Below are 20980 nucleotides of genomic sequence, written 5' to 3'. Positions count from 1 at the left end.
GTAGAAAAGATCATATTCTATCTATGCCACTTATGATTAACAACCTTACTGTTTCTGTAACGTGCTGCCATCAGTGAGTAAGTCTGGCACTATGAAGACTACTGTGATGTGTGAGCCATACATGACTAAATGCTGAGATGCTGGTGATATTACATAAGAGTTCATCTGATTTATCTACTGTTCGACGATGATAGGACATATCGAATGGAAGAAAAGACCTCTACCAATGAATCAGGTATGTCCCTATCTTTATTCAGAAAACTGGTTGACTGTTGTTGCATCAGCAAAGAAGAAGAAGCCTCATTTCCACGTCATTCACATGGCCAACTGCATGTTTTATTCCTGAAGACAACTCCCGAATGAGATCACCAACAGGAAAACAATTATTGCAGGACAAAAAGTGCAATGGATTTCAGATTCGACACATCCTTCTCCATAAAGACAGTCCACTTAGGTTCACAGCTTTTTACAACTTTCAAGAACGTGTTCCATTGACCGTTGATCTGAGTAAGAGAACAGTTGGTCGCCCAAGTGGATTTAGGGGCACAACCCCACTCTTGAATCCTCAAGGGCACAGATAATGACTGCAAAATAGACTGACCAATTGGAGCTGTTGAAGTATATCCCTCCCATTCATCATCAGTTCTACAGAAATCTGGCAACAGCAGATCAGGATGAAGAGGGCATATTATAGTTTAATTCGTGTGATAGTGCATGTTCAATTATCCAAAGAGTAAAAAAAAAAAAAAAAAAATCCTCATTGTCTTTACACCCTAAAACATGCTGACTGTCAGACGTATTTCTTTGAGGGCATAATTTGTAGAATTTGTAGTACTGATACGCATACTGGCATAAGAGTAATTTTGGAATAATTTTCATTATGAAATAGGATGTGTTTCTCAATGTCCAGGTGCTTCAGTAAATGATTTTGAAAGCTGCTATAATTTTAAATCCTGTGTTAACTTTATCCTTCATTTACTCAAAATGTGGCAGGTGCTTAGTCACCTCTGGCACTGAGCCTTCCATATGGGCTTTTGGGCTTATCTGTGTCAAGAAAGCAAGGAGAAACTCTTTATGTTTCGCAGAGAACTTTGCTCCGTGTCTTCAGAAGAAAATCTTAACTGTTCATGAGGAAGTCTTCTACAATAACGAAGGTTTGAATTTAAGAATGGTACCATTGGAGCTGTAGTGGTAAACGCATTCGTCATCACCAGGTGGTTCACTCTATGCTGGCACAGTGCTCGAAGCGGGAGCTGACAACAATTTTGAACTCCAATTAAGATGTTCATCACACCGTGTGTGCGTGAGGAGTATCGGAGAGGACATCAGACGAATCAGGGATGAATGTGGTAGAATAAACAGGAACTAATAAAATAAAATGCAATGAAAGACACCAGGATAGAATAGAACAGAACTGAAGAATGAAAAGAAAGTATGTGGAGAAAACCAGAGGATGATAATGATTTGAGACAGTGTGGAATGAACCAACTGGTGATGACAAACGTACAAATTTGGAAAATACCAAAACAAAATAACAATATAGAAAGAACTGGGAAGGGAACTAACTACGTGCATAAATCCTTAAGGACTATGTGTTATGTGTTAATGTCATGCTTTCATAACGTGTGTACACTGGTTATGCCCCCTCCCTTCCCCCGTCCCCCATTCCCTCTCATACATTATCATCCTCTCATTTTCTCCACATACTTTCTTTCCATTCTTCAGCTCTGTTCTATTCTATCCTGGTGTATTTCATTGCATTTTATTTATTTCTATTTATTTCTTCTACCACATTCGTCTCTGATTTGTCTGATGTCCTCCCTGATACTCCTCACGCACACACGGTGTGATGAACATCTTAATTGGAGTTCAAAATTGTCGTCAGCTCCTGCTTGGAGTGCTGTGCCAGCATACAGTGAGCCACCTGGTGATGAACGAGCGTACCACTACAGCTCCAATGGTAGCATTCTTAAATTCAAACCCTCATTATTGTAAAGACTTCCTCGTGAACAGCCAAGATTTTCTTCTGAAGACCTGGAGCAAAGCTTTCTGCGAAACATGAAGAGTTTCACCTTGTTTTCTTGACACGGCAGAAGCCAGGTCTATATTTATTTTCTTGTTTCTTATTTCAAATGCCCACTCTTCTCAAGAATCACATGATTTCCTTGCTTCACATCAGGAATGATTTGAAAGTTTTCTTTTCTACCCTTAGATTTTCTCTTTGGTTTTGCCAGTACCAGTACTAAATTGTATGTTGTTGTACAGCATGCTTTAAACCCACCATCCTTTCTGAGATTTTTTTGTTGCAAATTCAAAATCATTGAATTTAAAAGATACTATAAGGCTGAAAAAAGTTTCATCATTTTTGTGCTGTTCTAACTTTTTAGCAACTAGTCATGAGAATACTGAAGTATAATAAACTCTCGATTATCTGTGGTGATGGGAGGTAGCCACCCCATGAATAAACAAAAACACAGTTAATATAAAATTAGTAGAGATCTGTGAAAGCGTGCTGGATTTTTTTTCTTCTTCTTTTTTCATATCGAGTTGTGCCTCTATGGACTATGTGCAAACGACCAATTTCATTTCAGTGTGTAGATGTTCTTTTTTCTGGCTTTGACATCTTGAAAAGGGAAATGGGTAGACTAAAGTTAGATGCAGTTGGTATAAGCGAAATACGTTGGCAGGAAGAGCGGGATTTTTGGTCATGGGAAATACATGAGTTGATTTTTTTGGTTGCACCCTGTTTTTCAAGTTTTGTTGATGGACTCCTATGTATTTTTGTGCGCTGAATTCTAAAATGACCTTAGATTTTCTCCATCACGTCAGAATTTTTTGCAAATTGCAATTTTTCAAAAGTGCCATATATCAAAGGAAATGAAAAATATAAGACATACTGCCAGATTTAAATATGTAGGAAATGCTGCCATCCGTCGATTTATGATGAAAACAAGTCGTTGACATCATAAGCTGGCAGATGGCAGCACTTTCGTCCTTAAATGTTTTAAATACCTCAACTGTCAGTGTTGGCGCAACCGTTGTACTAACTTTAAGGGTTCAACATGCTATCAAGAGGCTGTAAAAAGTCTGCAGAATCCTTTTGATACATTTGTAGTGGGTTAATGGTATCAAGGCAAAAAAGGAATATAAGACCATTTGTGCGGCAAGTGTACCTCGCTTATTTCGGTGTAAAATTAGACCAAGATAAAACTTGGGCGCCTCACTATGTTTGCTATACATGTGTTGGACTGAGACGGTGGTCAAAGGATGAAACAACTTGCTTTCAGATTCAGCATTCCGGTGATCTGGTGAGAGCCAAAAGAACATACTGATGACTTACTTTTGTTCAGTCGGTGTTTACGGTTTCAATGTAAGGAATAAAAAGAACATCCTCCATCCAAATCTGCGATCGGCTTTATCTCCTCTTCCAGTGTCTATGCAACCAGAACATTTACCTGAAGTAGATGGTTCCAAAATTAAATCAAGTGGTGAAACTGAAGATAAGGAATAGGAGTACGAACCTGGCAATTCTGCAGCACAACCATTTACACAAAGTGAACTTAATGATTTGATTCGCCATTTACAGTACATCTGACCAAAGAGGCTTCAGAATTGCTTGGTTCAAGGCTTAAAGATAAGAATTTGCTTGCAGCTGGTGCTTCGTTTTCCTGGCACAGAGAAAAAGATATTATTCCATACTTTTCGGAAAAAGGAGACTTGGTATTCTGCAATGATGTGTGGACTGTGTAACGCATTCAACATTCCATATGAAAGCACTGATTGGAGAGTATTCATCAATTCATTGAAACGAAGCCATAAAGTTGCCCTGCTTCACAACGGAAACAGGTATGCATCAATACCCATAGTGCATTCTGTGCACTTAAAAGAACAGTACGACAGTTTACAATTTGTTCTCCAGAAAATTAAGTATGACAATTATAAGTGGCTCATACGTGGTGATCCCAAAATAATATCGATGATCATTGGACAGCAAGGCGGGTACACAAAGTTTCCATGTTTTTTGTGTGAGTGGGGTAGCAGGAACAAGGTAAATCATTGGAAAAAGAAAGAATGGTCACAACAACTTTTCATTGGAACCTGGAGTAAAAAATGTGCTTCAAAATACTCTCATCAAGTTGACGAAAGAAGAGGGTATCTTTACGGGTCTGGACATCAGAAAACTTTGTAAAGATGGAAATTCTGAAAAAGAAATGGAAGTTGCTGAAAAAGAAGCTTGGGACACCTTTATAGATGTAGTATCCAAGTTTCTGGGCAACACAAAGGATCCTAATTTCAAGTCTATCGTTGAGACAATGCTGCAGAAGTACCAACATTTAGGCTGTTCCATGAGTTTGAAGGTTCATTTCCTACATGCACATTTAGGCTACTTTCCTGAAAATCTAGGTGCGGTTAGTGAAGAGATGGGTGAGAGATTTCATCAGGACATCAAAAAAATGAAAAAGTGTTACCAAGGCAGATGGAATACTACAATGATGGCAGACTATTGCTGGATGTTGCATCGAGATGATCCTTAAAGTAAATACAAAATTTTAATATTCCACCTTCTCAATACTAAAAAATCATTTAATGTTTTTACAAAAACATTACAATGACGTTAAAAGGTACTAGTTTCGGTCCACTGTGGGCCATCATCAGCCTAGCCAAATTACAACAGTAAAAGACATAGTGATAAAAATAGTATGGAGAAATGAGAGATGATCTAGAAGGATGGGATGGTGGTGGAATGACAGATAAAAGTGAAAAAAACGTATTTGCGAATAATGATAAAAGTAACAGAAGTGTTCACAATGACAAGTAAAATCTTGTGAAGTCACGTAAAAACTCTTGATGAGATAGTCTTTGGTTGGCAGTTGCTCCTCTGTTGCACGATTGACGTATATAACTACGTATATGCTTCTAGAAAGTTGTAGATGTAAGTTCCACTTTTGCGTAGAGGGAAGAATTGTCCGATGAGACTAGCACCAGATTAAAATTGACAAAGTTGAACCTGTTCTATGGTGGAATTAAAGGCTTTCTGTGTTAAACAGAAGTAGTCTCAGTTCAATCGGGACCCCAATGAACCTGGGGAAAGAAGATAGTATTAACGCGGGTAATTGGATAGAGAACAAGCGAGGCACCGGAAAATATAAACGATGACTCACCTTGCGCTGCGTGGAACAAACTTGCTGGATTGAATGCAACTTACAGAGTGAGCGTGGCGCGGAGTAGATCAGCAGGAAAGGAGTAGGTGAATACGGAGGGGAGGAATGACGTTAGTGGTGGAGGGTGGGAGGGATGGGAAAGGTTCAAGGCGGGGTGGACGGGAGAGGAAGTGATGGTGTTTGTAATGTCGGGGGACCCTTAATTGACTTAAAGAAAGAATTTTGAACAACCGATTTGTTTTTTCTGTAATAAGTAATGAAAAGGTCAAATAAAATATTGGGTTTCTCAGTTATTTCGTTAAGGTTATAGTTGGCATTAAAGTATTGATCTAAATGAATGTAAAAGTTCTCTATTATATTGTGTAGAAGTCCTTTCTTAGCTATTTTGAGAATGTCCATGTCTGTTTCAATATTCGTGAATTTGTGGTTATAGTCGACCATATGTTGGCCGATAGCTGAAAATTTGTTGTATCTGACTGCATTGAAATGTTCTAAATATCTAATGTTGAAGCTCCGGCCGGTTTGCCCCACATAAGAAATATTAGAGCATGTATTACATTTAATCCTGTAGACACCTGATTTTGTGTACCTATTTATTTTATTAATATGTGATGTGTTATGTAAGATATGTGTGTTGTTGTTGTTGGTTTTAAAGGCTATTTTCATACCTTTTTTCTTTAAAACATTGGTGATCTTGTGAATTCCATTGACGTAAGTGAAGATGGAAAAAGTCATGTTTAGGTGGTTCTTTTTTAAGTGTGGTCTTGGGGCGAAATTTATGTTTGTTAATGATGTTTTCTATGAAATGGCTATTGAAGCCATTGAATCTGGCAATGTAGCGGATAGTATTCAATTCGGTATGAAGATCTTTTTTATTCATAGGAATGTTGAAAAAACAAATCGGTTGTTCAAAATTCTTTCTTTAAGTCAATTAAGGGTCCCCCGACAGTACAAACACCATCACTTCCTCTCCCGTCCACCCCGCCTTGAACCTTTCCCATCCCTCCCACCCTCCACCACTTACGTCATTCCTCCCCTCCGTATTCACCTACTCCTTTCCTGCTAATCTACTCCGCGCCACGCTCACTCTGTAAGTTGCATTCAATCCAGCAAGTTTGTTCCACGCAGCGCAAGGTGAGTCATCGTTTATATTTTCCGGTGCTTCGCTTGTTCTCTATCCAATTACCCGCGTTAATACTATCTTCTTTCCCCAGGTTCATTGGGGTCCCGATTGAACTGAGACTACTTCTGTTTAACACAGAAAGCCTTTAATTCCACCATAGAACAGGTTCAACTTTGTCAATTTTAATCTGGTGCTAGTCTCATCGGACAATTCTTCCCTCTACGCAAAAGTGGAACTTACATCTACAACTTTCTAGAAGCATATACGTAGTTATATATGTCAATCGTGCAACAGAGGAGCAACTGCCAACCAAAGACTATCTCATCAAGAGTTTTTACGTGACTTCACAAGATTTTACTTGTCATTGTGAACACTTCTGTTACTTTTATCATTATTCGCAAATACGTTTTTTTCACTTTTATCTGTCATTCCACCACCATCCCATCCTTCTAGATCATCTCTCATTTCTCCATACTATTTTTATCACTATGTCTTTTACTGTTGTAATTTGGCTAGGCTTATGATGGTCCACAGTGGACCGAAACTAGTACCTTTTAACGTCATTGTAATGTTTTTGTAAAAACATTAAATGATTTTTTAGTATTGAGAAGGTGGAATATTAAAATTTTGTATTTACTTTAAGCATAGTCTCAACTCAATACGGAACCTAACAATGAAGTTTATTACTTTTAATAATCGAGATGATCCCATAAATGCACATGCATGGAAAATCCTGATACAAAGCATAGTTGGTCCAAAGAGATGTCGACACAATGACGACTAAAATGGTGAGTGTTCTATTTTTCAATTGTACATACTATATTCTATTTCAATAGTATTTTGTTTATTATTATAAACCACAAAATAATATGTTGTATGTGAAACAAACCTATTTCAATCTGTCATTAAGTCTCATACTTGTGATATTTTTCGTCATATACCACATTTGGCATATTGCGATTTACAAAAAATTCTGACGTGATGGAACTGAACTAAGGTCATTTTTGGGTTCCGTGCACCAAGATACATAGGAATTAATCATTAAAAGTTAAAAAACAGAACCATTGCAGGCTAGTGTAATTAATATCTTAAAAGAGGTCAGCGGATAAGTTACTATGACCAGCGTAGTGAAAGGAATATTGTTGTCAAGATAGACACCAAGCCAATGTCCACCACAATAGTGCAGGGCTATATGCCCCCTAGTTCAGTGGAAGATGAAGGAATTAAAAGAATATATGAAGAGAGAGAAGATTTATTACAATATGTAAAAGTTGATGAGAATCTAATTTTGATGGGAGACTGGAATCCATTGGTAGGCCCAGGAAGAGGAGGTAATGCGGTAGGAAAATTTGGACTGGGACAAAGGAACAAAAGAGGAGGTTGGCTGGTTGAATTCTGCGCCAGTCATAATTTAGTCATTGCTAATACTTGGTTCAAACACCACAAACGGTGGCTGTGTTTGTGGACAAGGACCGGGAGACACTGGAAGGTATCAAATAGACTTCACTGTGATTAGGAGGAGATTCAGAAAACAGGTGTTGGATTGCAAAACTTTCCCAGGAGCAGATGTGGACTCTGACCACAACTTGTTGGCCATTAAATGCCATCTGAAATTGAAGAAAGGAAGGAATGCAAGGAGATGGGTTATAGACGAATTGAAAGAGAACAGTGTGGGGAATTGTTTCAAGGAATATGTTGCACTAACAATAAATAACAAGGCTGAAGGAAACACAAAGATGAAGAATGGACAGTCGTGCTGAGTGTGATCAATAGGACTGCTGAAGAAAGGGTAGGAAGAAAGGAAACATCAAGTAAAAAATCAGTGGATAACTCAGGAGATATTAAACCTGACTGATGAATGACAAAAATACAAGAATGCTAAAAAATGAGGAGGGCAGAAAAGAATACAGGCATTAAAGAATGAAGTACATAAGTGCAGGACAACTAAGGAAAAACCTCTGAAAGAGAAGTGCAAGGATGGTCATGGAAAAGTACATGCTGCATACAGGAAAATCAAGGAGACCTTTGGAGAAAGCAAATCTAGGTGTGTGATTAGTAAGAACGCAGGTGGAAAACCATTTCTATTAGCTACATAATAAAATGTTAACCAAAGTCAACCTAAACAATACTTGTACTACTCATGATGAGTTACAGTATTAATTGGTATACATTAAAAGCATATGAACCTTCATGAGGATGACTTAAAATTAGTAATGTTAAAATCAGTGTACCTTTTTTTTGCTAGTTGCTTTAGGTCGCACAGACACAGATGTGTCTTATGGCGACGATGGGACAGGAAAGGCCTAGGAATGGGAAGGAAGCGGCCGTGGCCTTAATTAAGGTACAGCCCCAACATTTGCCTGGTGTGAAAATGGGAAACCATGGAAAACCATTTTCCGGGCTGCCGACAGTGGGGTTCGAACCCACTATCTCCTGAAGATAAAATAATTGAACCTTCTTAGCAATTCTTAAAGTTAATGTTATGTTAAAACATTGCACATGAATTTGGTGATGAGTGCATGAATCCTGTGTTGTATTATAAGAACTCATTAGATCAATTCACATATGGGGATTTGTGCATTTTCATGCAGTTTGAAGTTGAAGAATTTGTGTTGTTCATGGAATGGGGCTAAAAACATATTAAAACACTGTATCTTATGCAATTCTTAAAAATTACTGCTTCTTGATGAAAAGAATGCCCTGTTTGAAACACTGTGGGCCCTTAGATCCAGGTAAAATTCTCTGACCTGGCCAGGAATCGAACCCGGGGTCACGGGTAAGAGGCAGGCATGCTACCCCTACACTGTGGGGCCAGAGGGCCAGCAAAGAGAAGACATACGGTAAAAAAAAAAAAAAGAGAGAGACACTTCTGTTCATATCTTAAGGAATGTAGTTGAAGTGAATTTTTTGGAGTTGAGACCCCCTGCAAAGTTGGTAATAGAAACTCATGTGCTGACAATCCTTGTACCTGTTATGATTCTGAGACTGGAGGAAGTGCAGAGGTATGTGAAGCATCAGAGTTTTGTGAAATGCCAGAGGTATGCGTAGAATCCATGTTTGGTGAGACAATTGTGATAAATAAGAAATAAATTGACAAGAACCGCCTTTTCAATACATCTCCCTTGGTAAGTTATTCCAATCCATTGTATTGAAAAGGTGGAACCTCTTGTCAATATATTTCTTATAATTGCACTTCAATACGGAACAAAAATTAAATTTATAGCTTATAATTGTTATAAATGGTGAAGAGTGAACCTGTGATGGGGGTGGGGGATATCTCATCCATAATACTGAAAATTTTGCGTTTGAATAGTTTAATTTGAGAATCAGTAAATTGTTCTATTTCAGATATCAAATTCAGTAGAATCATTTTGATAGTCTCTGTCCTGTAAATTTTGTGAGAAGTAGTAGCAGCTATGTTAGCAGGTTTTCAGATTTGCCTTTTTTGACTTTTGAAATCTTCAGCCACACAATTATCTGTATCTGCTGCTGATTTCTTCTTGACCTTCAGGCTTCTTTTAATTCAAGTCTTTTGCTGTAGTGTACTGTTCTCTCCGGTGATACTGTGGGGGATGGTGCTTGTATCTTATGTCGTGGTACTTCTGATGAATCCTCCAGTGGGCCTTATCATCCTCACATTTTTTAAATTTTCTAATATTTTGTTTGTCGTTTCGTGCTGTGGTATTTGCAGCAAATTTCTGGACGAGGGAGGAGGCAACGCTTTTATGAATGGCACACAAAACTGCACGGCATCTGCCAAATAGTATACAATTTTCTTTTTCCCCGCATGCACTTGGTGGAGGTTTCTGTTTGTGTATGAAAATTGTATGAAGTTAACTCTTTGCACGCAGCCACAGAATGTTCAAATATAGTGACAAATAAATAAATAAATAAAAAATATTTGTTTTTCATTTTTATATTTGATTTATTTCTCTTTACAGGTACTTGGCTACCGGATGTTCCTTTGTGACCCTTTCTTTATATTTTGCAAGAGGGGAGACGACAGTAGGAGTTATTGTTAAAGATACTATGAAAGTAATCTGGGATGTATTGAATGAAATCTATATGCCTGTATCTACAGGAGATGAATGGAAAAAAATTGCTGATCATTTTGAGATGATATAAAACCTTCCCATCTGCATTGGGGCTGTGGGTGGGAAACATATCTGAATACAGAAATTTCCAAATAACGGTTCTAAAAATTACAAGAACTACTTCCATCATTCTACCATCATAATGGCGTGCTGCAATACAGATTGAATTTTCACAATCATCCAACGACGTTACGTCAGATGAAACAGTGATGGAAATATTTTTAACACCAGTACAATGAAATTCTAGGTGACCCAAGGGTGTTTTTTTGGATATTCCTTTGCCTTCCCCATTGAGATACGATGAAACTGTCCATTTCCTTTCTACTTTGTGGGGGACGAAGCGTTCCTATTGTCACGCACTTTCATGAGGCCCTATGCAAAGAGAACCCTAGACAATGTGAAAAGGATTTTCAATTACAGATTGAGCCGGGGCAGGCAAACTATTGAATGCGCCTTTGAATGGCAGTGGAAAAGTTCACAGTATTGAATGAGCTGAAAAGCAGAAGCAGTGAATAAAATTGTAAAAGCTGCTTGCATCCTCCTCAACTATGTACCAGTGTACCATACGTAAGCAGAATAAGGGAGAAGATAATGAGACGGTGGGAGTAGCTATCAACATGAGAAGACAACTTGTAAAACATGATGGTTCTTTGGAGGCTACTTTAAGGAATAATTTGGCAAACTCTTTTCTTTCTCCTCATGCATCTCTACCCTGGCAACGGAAAGACACTGTACCACAAATAATAAATAATATTATTACCTATTAATAACAGTGTGTGTTGTAAATAAATACCTAACAAAAGAAATAAATACCTGACATTTTTAGTTCGGCTGCTACCTCTTGCCATGATTTTTTTCAGTGTTGTCTGTTGTTGAGTACCCAGGAAGGTTATAATTATATAGCATCTTGTGCATTTCCACCTCTTGAATTTTATATTCCATGCCTGATGGTTCATTTCAAATATCGACAAACAGCACTTCAAAATGTCAGGTATCTAATGTATAACAACACTAAAATAACATGTTTTCAACAATTTTACAATGCAACCGTACAACAAACTGTTTCACAACCCTTCAAGCACGATCTCTCGTAACCAGTTGGAAACTGATTTCAGACTGGTCCAGTTTCTTTCTACCCACTATCCCACGCATGATAAGTCACCGAACGGTTGTACGCAGAACCAGTTTCAAACTCTCATTGCAAAACAGTCGACCCGTGTGTTGTTCGTGTAAGGTTGAGGGAACTCCACTCACGATGTTTCTCCCCTTTATATAGAACTAACTGTAAACTTCGAAGCCTGATAACTCCCGAACTTTGTTTAATATGAAAAGCAATTCTACAAACTACCTTTCAGTGTTAGATGATATTCCATTGTTGTTCACCACTGTTGAAAATTAAATTCATGAGGTATTACATCCCTGGTATATTGTACTTTTGATGGTGTAAATATTAGTGTTTCATTTTACACAAATAAGTATGATCTGTCTCAGCTTTATCCTTGGCTTTGACAAAATGAAAGTGACTGAGGTGTGAGTGATGCTAGTAATGCCATTCCTTCTGCAGCCAGTCCCTGGTATGAATGGTGTGAAAATATTGCTCATAGGGTCAGTTGGTGCATGCATTTTAGTGGGCTTGGTAGACTGATATGTAATAGCAACTTCTGGCTCGGTGAGGAAAGCAACGGGAAACTACCTCACTCCTCATTTCCCTAGTACGCCTCTTCGGTGATGCCTAGGCCATCTATGACAGCTGATGGCGGAGCTGTTGAGGATCCAACCAGTCTTCGGGCTGAGGACTGAACGTATGTACTTGTAACTATTACCTAATTTGTTGTTATGCTGTAGATCAGTGACTACTAAAGGTTCTTGGTATAAATGTACTAAATTAGCATCTGATTTTAGCTTTGAAGCCCCCCACCCTTTTTTTATTGTATCGTTATTTGTAATAGCTTTTGTAATTTAAACTTGGAGCCCTTGCCTGTTTTGAGAAACCAAAGTCACTGAGTGACCAAATCTTTGTAAATCTTCCCACTCCTATTGTTTGAATCATTACATTAATGTGCACTTTTGGGAATTTCTGTAATTGTAAACTTTGGAGCTTATATTATCCTCCCTCTTTTATCTAGTTAGGAAGCAACTTCTTGACTTTAAATATATTCGTATACTTGCTTTAATAGTTATTTTACACCCAGTTTCTGTCTTCGTGTTCATGTGCTTCCTGTCCATGAAACCAGTCATTAGTCATTTGTTTTCACTGTGCACAAGCTGACTATCTTGACAGTTTATTCATGTGTTTAGTACTGGCATCACGTAAATGTTTGCACATGTTAACCTTCTTTTTCTTGCCCAGATATTTTCTTGTAGAGGACTGGGTTACTACTAGATAATGCAGTAAAGTAATACACACTGTCCCAATCCAATTTGGTAGGAAAAGAAATAGTATATAATTCTGTTGCAGCACGGGTAATGTTACCAACTTAATTGTGTCAAAAATCATATAACACTGCACTGGCTGGTACCGTCCTTTGAGCCAGTACAAGCAAAAGTATAGTAAAATAAGACATGAAAAGGCAACACACAGCAAATAACACAGGAAGCATAGATAAAACAGTTAAATTAGAGACCAACAAGACACTTACCTGAGAGAACATTTCCATGAAATAAGAAAACTGCTCAACAATGATTGAAATCCAGGAGAAGTTTCCTACATTCTACTGAGTGCCTTTTGGAGTCACCTCAATCAATAAGACTAACTTCCTGGAGATCCAGAAACCTTCATCTTAGTGGATGGATGGATCCATCTGAAACTCTTCCAGCCAGTTATGAAGAGTCGTCTATATGGAAGAGTCTGAACAGGCTGTGGTCTCGGGTTGGTTTATCTAAGATCAATATGAAGAAGTGGGGTCTATCTGATGAGTCAACCCTCTGTGCCATCGGAGAAGAACAAACCATGGTGCACCTCCTTCATTGCAGCTCCTGCCCTCTTGTTTGCACTATGCAAGATTTAGTGAAGGCCACACCAAATGGTCGAGATCTCGTCAAATTCTGGTCCAATATAATTGTCTTATACCAGTTATCTAATCATTCTTCTCATTCTTAACTAATAATTTATACTTGATGCATTGCTTCTGGTATGAATAAATAAATAAATGAGCTTAAAATTCAAAGAAAGTTTGAAAATCAGATATTCACATTATCGCACCGCATGAATTTATTACAAGATATTAAAATCATTCCGTATTGACGGCTTTCACTTTACAAAGAGACGATTTATTGCGTCCTCTTATTCAATACATGTATATCCATCTTTAGATGGAGTAATTCGGTCAGATATGTTTCAGCTCATTTTAGAGCCATCTTCAGTGAACATATTAAAAACTACATAATTAAAATTAAAACAATGTTATGAAAACACACAATGAAAAAGAATGTATAAAAAAACATGTGCAACATGATGAAGTTGATAAAATCTAAGGTTGTAGCAAGGTTGAGAACTTCTTGAGTCGGAAAGCACAATGGTCACACTAAAAACGAGGAAGAAAATCACAAAATAAAACTTGAGAAATGGTCCATCTTCAATGAGTCACACACTCCAAAAATCTAGTGGGCAACAGAAGTATAAGAAAATATTTACGAGGAAACGCGTGCCAAGTATTGCGTGTGTGACTCTGGAGTGGTCAATAACATCCGAATCTGTAATGGAAAAAATGAATGTGAGAAGCTTGGGCTAATAGAAGAAAAGATAAATGAAAAATAAAATTTAGACTTGCTTGTTAATAAAATGCCCTCTCGAATGGCCTGACCTTCTCAGTTTAGAGGTCCCGCCTCCACTGGTTGTATTAGCAGCTGGCTCAGCTATGTTAGTGAGGATAGGGGAAGAAGTGAAAGGAGTGAGGGAGGGCGGCCCTAAGTCGGTAGGGAGAGGAGGAGGGGGAGTGATGTTTAGTTGGAGAGCAGGAAGAGCAGAAATTTCAAGTAAAATATTCTTTTTTTTCATTGTTTTCATTTAAATTATAAGAGAGATTTCCAAATCCTTCAATTAATCTACAAAACAGTGAGGGTGCTGTTATCAGTTTTCAGTGAGTGAACTGTTCTGTGCATAGGAGATGTTAAGCATTTTTTAATAGTGTATTACATGTGCCATATACAACTCACAAATACTTTTAACACTAAAAGGACAATTTACAAAAGTAAACCAACTTTCATAAACTTTATAACATATCACTGGGGAGGTTATCACCACCACCACATAATGGACGGCAACACCATATAGGTTATGGTAAATGAAGATACCATCCAGAAGTGAAAGTAGTGTATCTTTTACCTTCTCAGAAGGGTCATATGATGATGATGATGATGATGATGGTGGGATAGGACAAGGCTAGGACTGGGAGGAAAATGACTGCGGCCTTAATTTTTTTAAATTTCCTGATAGCAAGGAAATTAAACCCATGTTCTTCTGGTCGAACCAAGCAATCTTTATCTTCTCAGCTACGCCACCCCTTCCTTATGTTGATAGGAACTCAAAATATGACAAGTAAACAATCATCTGTATTTAGGGTTGACACCCAGGTGGCAGATTCCCTATCAGTTGTTTGCCTGGCCTTTTCTTAAATGGTTTTAAGGAACTTTGTAATATACCAAACATTTTCCTTGATAAATTATTCAAATCCCTTATTCGTCCGGATGCGGGTCTGTGATATTTCGCGGGTGTTTTTCATATCATGAATTGGGCCCGCTCATTGAGGTGACCCCTAACATGAACCAGCATGTTTATTTAAACATTCTGGATGATCAGGTGTTGCCTTTTAGTCAACATCTGCATGATGAGTATGCTATTGAAACCCCGATTTTTCAAAATGACAACAGCAAAGTTTATCGGGCTGGACGCATATGTGACTGGTTTTATGAACACTCTCCCACCCTATTACATATCGATTGGCCTACAGAATCACTTACTTGAACCCCAGTGAAGATCTGTAGAACATGTTGGAACAGTGGGTAAAACGCTGACATAAGCTGACAATTTGGATGGAATTGCACGATGAAATCCTCAGCAAGTGGCTTAACCTGGATGCAGCATTCCTGTTGGATTTGGAAGCGATTTTCATTCGCAAGCTGTGAAACGCTTCGAGTAGGACATTTTACATACATACATCATCATTATAGACTGTTATGCCTTTCAACGTTCAGTCTGCAAGCCCCTGTGAATTTACTAAACGTCGCCAAAATCCTCGATTTGCAACTAGTGTTGTGGCCTCATTTAGTTCTATACCTCTTATCTTTAAATCGTTAGAAACCGAGTCTAACCATTATCGTCTTGGTCTACCTCTACTTCTCTTACCCTCCATAACAGAGACCCTTATTCTTCTAGGTAACCTATCCTCCATTCGCCTCACATGACCCCACCACCAAAGCTGGTTTATGCGTACAGCTTCATCCATAGAGTTCATTCCTAAATTGGCCTTTATCTCCTCATTCCGAGTACCCTCCTGTCATTGTTCCCACCTGTTGGTAAAAGCAATCATTCTTGCTACTTTCATGTCTGTTACTTCTAACTTATGAATAAGATATCCTGAGTCCACCCAGCTTTCGCTCCCGTAAAGCAAAGTTGGTCTGAAAACAGACCGATGTAAAGATAGTTTCGTCTGGGAGCTGACTTCCTTCTTACAGAATACTGTTGATCGCAACTGCGAGCTCACTGCATTAGCTTTACGACACTGTGATTCAATCTCACCGACTATATTACCATCCTGGGAGAACACACAACCTAAATACTTGAAATTATCGACCTGTTCTAGCTTTGTATCACCAATCTGACATTCAGTTCTGTTGAATTTCTTACCTACTGACATCAATTTAGTCTTTGAGAGGCTAATTTTCATACCATACTCATTGTACCTCTTTTCAAGTTCTAAGATATTAGACTGCAGGCTTTCGGCACAATCTGCCATTAAGACCAAATCGTCAGCATAGGCCAGACTGCTTACTACACTTCCACCTAACTGAATCCCTCCCTGCCATTTTATATCTTTCAGCAGATGATCCATGTAAACTACAAACAGCAAAGGTGAAAGATTGCAGCCTTGTCTAACCCCTGTAAGGTAAGTACCCTGAACCAAGAACTCATTCTACCATCAATTCTCACTGAAGCCCAATTGTCAGCATAAATGCCTTTTATTGATTTTAATAATCTACCTTTAATTCCATAGTCTTGTGGGTTCGAACCCCACAGTCGGCAGCCCTGAATATGGTTTTCCGTGGTTTATTATATTCACACGAGGCAAATGCTGGGGCTGTACCTTAATTAAGGCCACGGCCGCTTCCTTCCCACTCCTAGCCCCTTCCTGTCCCATAAGGCCTATCTGTGTCGGTGCAACGTAAAGCCAATAGCAAAAAAAAATTCCATAGTCCCCCAGTATAGCGAACATCTTTTCCCTCGGTACCCTGTAATATGCTTTAGATCTACGAAACATAAACACAACTGCCTATTCCTCTCGTAGCATTTTTCAATTACCTGGCGCATACTGAAAATCTGATCCTGACAGCCTCTCTGTGGTCTGAAACCACACTGGTTTTCATCCAACTTCCTCTCAACGACTGATCACACCCTCCCTTCCAAGATGCCAGTGAATACTTTGCCTGGAATACTAATCAGTGAGATACCTCAATAGTTGGTGCAATCCTTCCTGTTCCCTTGCTTATAGATAGGTGCAATTACTGCTTTTGTCCAATCTGAAGGTACCTTACCAACACTCCATGCTAATTTTCCTACTCTCGGAAGCCATTTCATCCCTGCCTTCCTACTATACTTCACCATTTCAGGTCTAATTTCATTTATTCCTGCTGCTTTATGACAATGGAGTTTATTTACCATTCTTTCCACTTCCTCAAGCATAATTTCACCAACATCATTTTCGTCCTCCCCATGAGCTTGGCTGTTCGCAACACCACCAGGATGATTTCCTTTTACATTGAGAAGATGTTCAAAATATTCCCTCCACCTCTCCAGTGATTCCCTGGGATATATGAGTTCACCTGAATTACTCAAAACACTGTTCATTTCCTTTTTTCCTGCCTTCCTAAGATTCTTTATTACTGTCCAGAAAGGTTTCCCTGCTGCCTGACCTAGCCTTTCCAGGTTATTACCAAAATCTTCCCAGGACTTCTTTTTGGATTCAACTATTTGTTTCGCTCTGTTTCTTTCATCTACATACAAATCCCTGTCTGTCTCGGCCCTTGTTTGATGCCATTTCTGATAAGCCTTCTTTTTACGTTTACAAGCTGCTCTCACTTCATCATTCCACCAAGATGTTCGCCTTTTCCCATCTTTACACACAGTTGTTCCTAGGTATTCCCTTGCTGTTTCTACTACAGCATCCCTGTATGCCACCCATTCACTTTCTATATCCTGAACCTGCTTACTGTCCACTGTTCGAAATTTCTCACTAATCATATCCATGTACTTCTGTCTAATTTCCTTGTCCTGGAGATTTTCTACCTTATTCGTTTGCAGACAGATTTCACTTTTTGTACCCTAGGCCTAGAGATAGTTAGATCACTACAGATCAGATAGTGGTCTGTATCATCGAAAAATCCCCGGAAAACTCTTACATTCCTAACAGATTTCCTGAATTCGAAGTCGGTTAAGATAAAGTCTATTATGGATCTGGATCTAGCCTCTAGCGGTGAATAGCCTTATGCTTGAAGAATATATTCGTAACTACTAAACCCATACTAGCACATAGTCCAGCAAATTCTTCCCATTCCCATTAGCTTCCATATCTTCCCCACATTTACCAATCACCCTTTTGTATCCTTCAGTTCTATTCCCAACTCTCGCATTGAAATTGCCCATTAGCACTATTCTATCCTTGCTGTTGAGCCTGACCACGATGTCACTCAATGCTTCATAAAACTTGTCAACTTCATCCTCATCTGCACCCTCACATGGTGAATACACGGACAGAATTCTTGTCCTAATTCCTCCCACTGACAAATCTATCCACATCATTCGCTCATTTACGTGCCTAACAGAAACTATGTTGCGTGCAATGGTATTCCTGATAAAGAGCCCTAACCCAGACTCTGCCCTTCCCTTTCTAACACCCGTCATGTACAATTTATAATCTCGTATCTCTTTCTCGTTATCTCCCCTTACCCGAATATCACTTACTCCTAGCACATCCAGATGCATCCTTTTTGCAGACTCAGCCAGTTCTACTTTCTTTCTTCCATAAGCCCCATTAATATTGATAGCCCTCCGTCGAATTCCATTTCGTTCGCCAAGTTGTTTCCAAGGAGTCCCTCGCCTGTCAAATGGGAGTGGGACTCCGTTACTCCCATAGGTCCGAGGCTTGCTTAAAATGTTCTGAGCTCGGTAAATTCATGAAGCAGGATGCTACCCTATTTGCACATAGTCCAAGTGAGGATCTCTCCTCTTAACAGGTTATGGACCACCGGTGAATTGTATAGTCCTAGCTGCGTGGGCACAAGGAGGGTTATGACTCAGAATATGTCCGAGATGCCCACTCCCATTCCATTGCAACTGGTATACCGACTCTCAGGACCACTTACTAGACCACTCAACCGTTGCCCATGGTTCACGAACTAGGACGTGACGACAGTAACCCACAAACATGAACCACTAGGACATTTTTAATTAATGAATGAATTAATTTATTTATTTATTTATTTAATGTGAATATACAGGCAGTAAATCCAGTTACATTATTCACTCATTCAGTGATACATTCTATATAATATAAGCACTACAAATTAAATTTTTAACACATAAGGAAAAAAGAAAGAAAATAAAACAAGAAGGAAAACATACAATTAACACAACAAAGCCACTGTATTGCAGAAACAAAAATGATACATGTATCCTGATTTAATATTAAAGAAACATAGTAATTTTGTAACCTTGTTTAGTAAATAATTAATTATGTAATATTAACCATACAAGAGAAAAGATACATTATGCATTTTTGACAGATCAGTGATATAATTAATTCTGTCTCTGTCATTAGGTCAAAATGGTGGTGTGAATGTTAATATTTGTAATTTGTCTCCTACATTTTCAGCAGGAAAAAGGATAATGAGCCAGAGGAAGTGTGTGAACATTGTCAAAAATCATTCCCACCTGACATATTGATACACCATCGGGTTCTACACTTCAGGGAACGCTTCTTTTCCTGCATTTCGTGTGGCAAGAATTTCAGAACGGAAGTTGGCCTAGATCAACATCGCTGCGACGTGGATTAAAGGTAGTTTCATCATTTGATTTGTATTGTGTTTTTTATAGAATATTTTGTTAGAGACATACCTTTAGTTGAAGTTCTTGTGTGGCCTAGCAGGTAGAGCTGGGTTGCCAACCTTGCATCATAAAAATAAGGCTTTGCATTCCAGGGCACCCCTTGAAAATTATTGGTATTTCTCACTTGCCTCAACATAGGGTGGGGGAGTAAAAAAAATATTTTGTTCAGTATAAAGCAAAATGTATTGCATTGCTCCATTATTTATTAGGTGTATTTGCATTATTTTAGTTTTATTATCAAGTTTTAAATCAAATAATGCTGATTTAAAAATGAAAAATTACTTTCCAGGCCTATTCCTCGCACCTTGCTTAGCTGGGTTTGGAATATTTCATCTTGTGGCCTCTGACATGGCACGGTTTTTGAGAAATACCAATTGTCTATGACTACACTAGGGTTGAAGTCTTCCTAAGGATGGTCCATGTACTGCCAGCTGTATGACATCTCCTGGTATAGTGATGTCCACGAAAAGTCCCTCCTTCCTTTTTATCCTGTGAACGAACCTGACTCCTCATTCACAAAATACTGTTGTTATTTCAAAGGATGTAAATCTATACAACACTTTCTTCAGCTCAGCTAAGCGCTGAGGAAACTTGCATAGAGTTTTTAATAGCTCGCCTAATCCTTTTGAAGGTATTTGCTCTTTTTTAACCATATTCTTTAGTTGAAGCCAGTGTGATAGCAAAAAGTACTAATTTATATTACCATCAATAAAAAATGCAGATGACTTGAAACTAAAACTTCTATAAGTTTGTTGTCTGGAAATGAAGACAATTGAGATTTTTGCTCCTCGTCGAGAAATGTAAATATTTTGATGGCTCCTAGAAAGATTCTAAGAGGAAGGTGCGGAAACTTGCCACTCTGTGAAGAAGTCGCACACCAAGCAGAAATATAATACATTTTGTTCAGACCCTTATTGGAAATGCTAAGGAAGCAAAGATTACTCGGGGTTCATTTTCTTTGTTTTTCGTGGATGGTATGATAAACATTATAGTGGTCCGAACAAATGAAGAAATAGAAAGAGGTCAGGTTACAAGTTGCCTACACACACAAAACCAGACTTCTCTAGAAGAAGTAAAGGCATTCCATGGAATCATTTTATTAATTGAAGCTTTGTAAAATCCTTGTCAGTGCGAGAAATGTTCAGTACGATTTGTGTGGTACTCTTAGTGGAATGCCAGGCTGAGTGGCTCAGACGGTTGAGGCGCTGGCCTTCTGACCCCAACTTGGCTGGTTCGATCCTAGCTTATTCCGGTGGTGCTGAAATACTTTTGCCTCGTGCGG

The 20980-nt window shown here is 38.6% G+C and overlaps 1 protein-coding gene across 4 annotated transcripts in view; it reads left to right on the top strand.

Annotated features, from left to right (window-relative positions):
* The window catches only part of LOC136857041 (uncharacterized), a 140334-nt gene that overhangs the window by 69448 nt on the left and 49906 nt on the right, over positions 1 to 20980 (top strand). For 2 of the 4 annotated variants that reach the window (XM_068225231.1, XM_068225232.1), the window contains exon 4: positions 19466 to 19648. In XM_068225231.1, coding sequence (XP_068081332.1) covers positions 19466 to 19646 — 181 coding nt within the window. In that variant the 3' untranslated portion in view covers positions 19647 to 19648. Of the gene's footprint in view, positions 1 to 10226; positions 11576 to 19465; positions 19649 to 20980 lie in introns of those variants that run through there. The other 2 variants (XM_068225230.1, XM_068225233.1) reach the window with 1 other exon arrangement.

Source organism: Anabrus simplex, chromosome 1 (genome assembly GCF_040414725.1).
Source record: "Anabrus simplex isolate iqAnaSimp1 chromosome 1, ASM4041472v1, whole genome shotgun sequence".
NCBI classification, from domain to species: Eukaryota; Metazoa; Arthropoda; class Insecta; order Orthoptera; family Tettigoniidae; genus Anabrus; species Anabrus simplex.
Note: the sequence above shows the minus strand (reverse complement) of the source record. Positions and strands in the feature narration are given on the sequence as shown.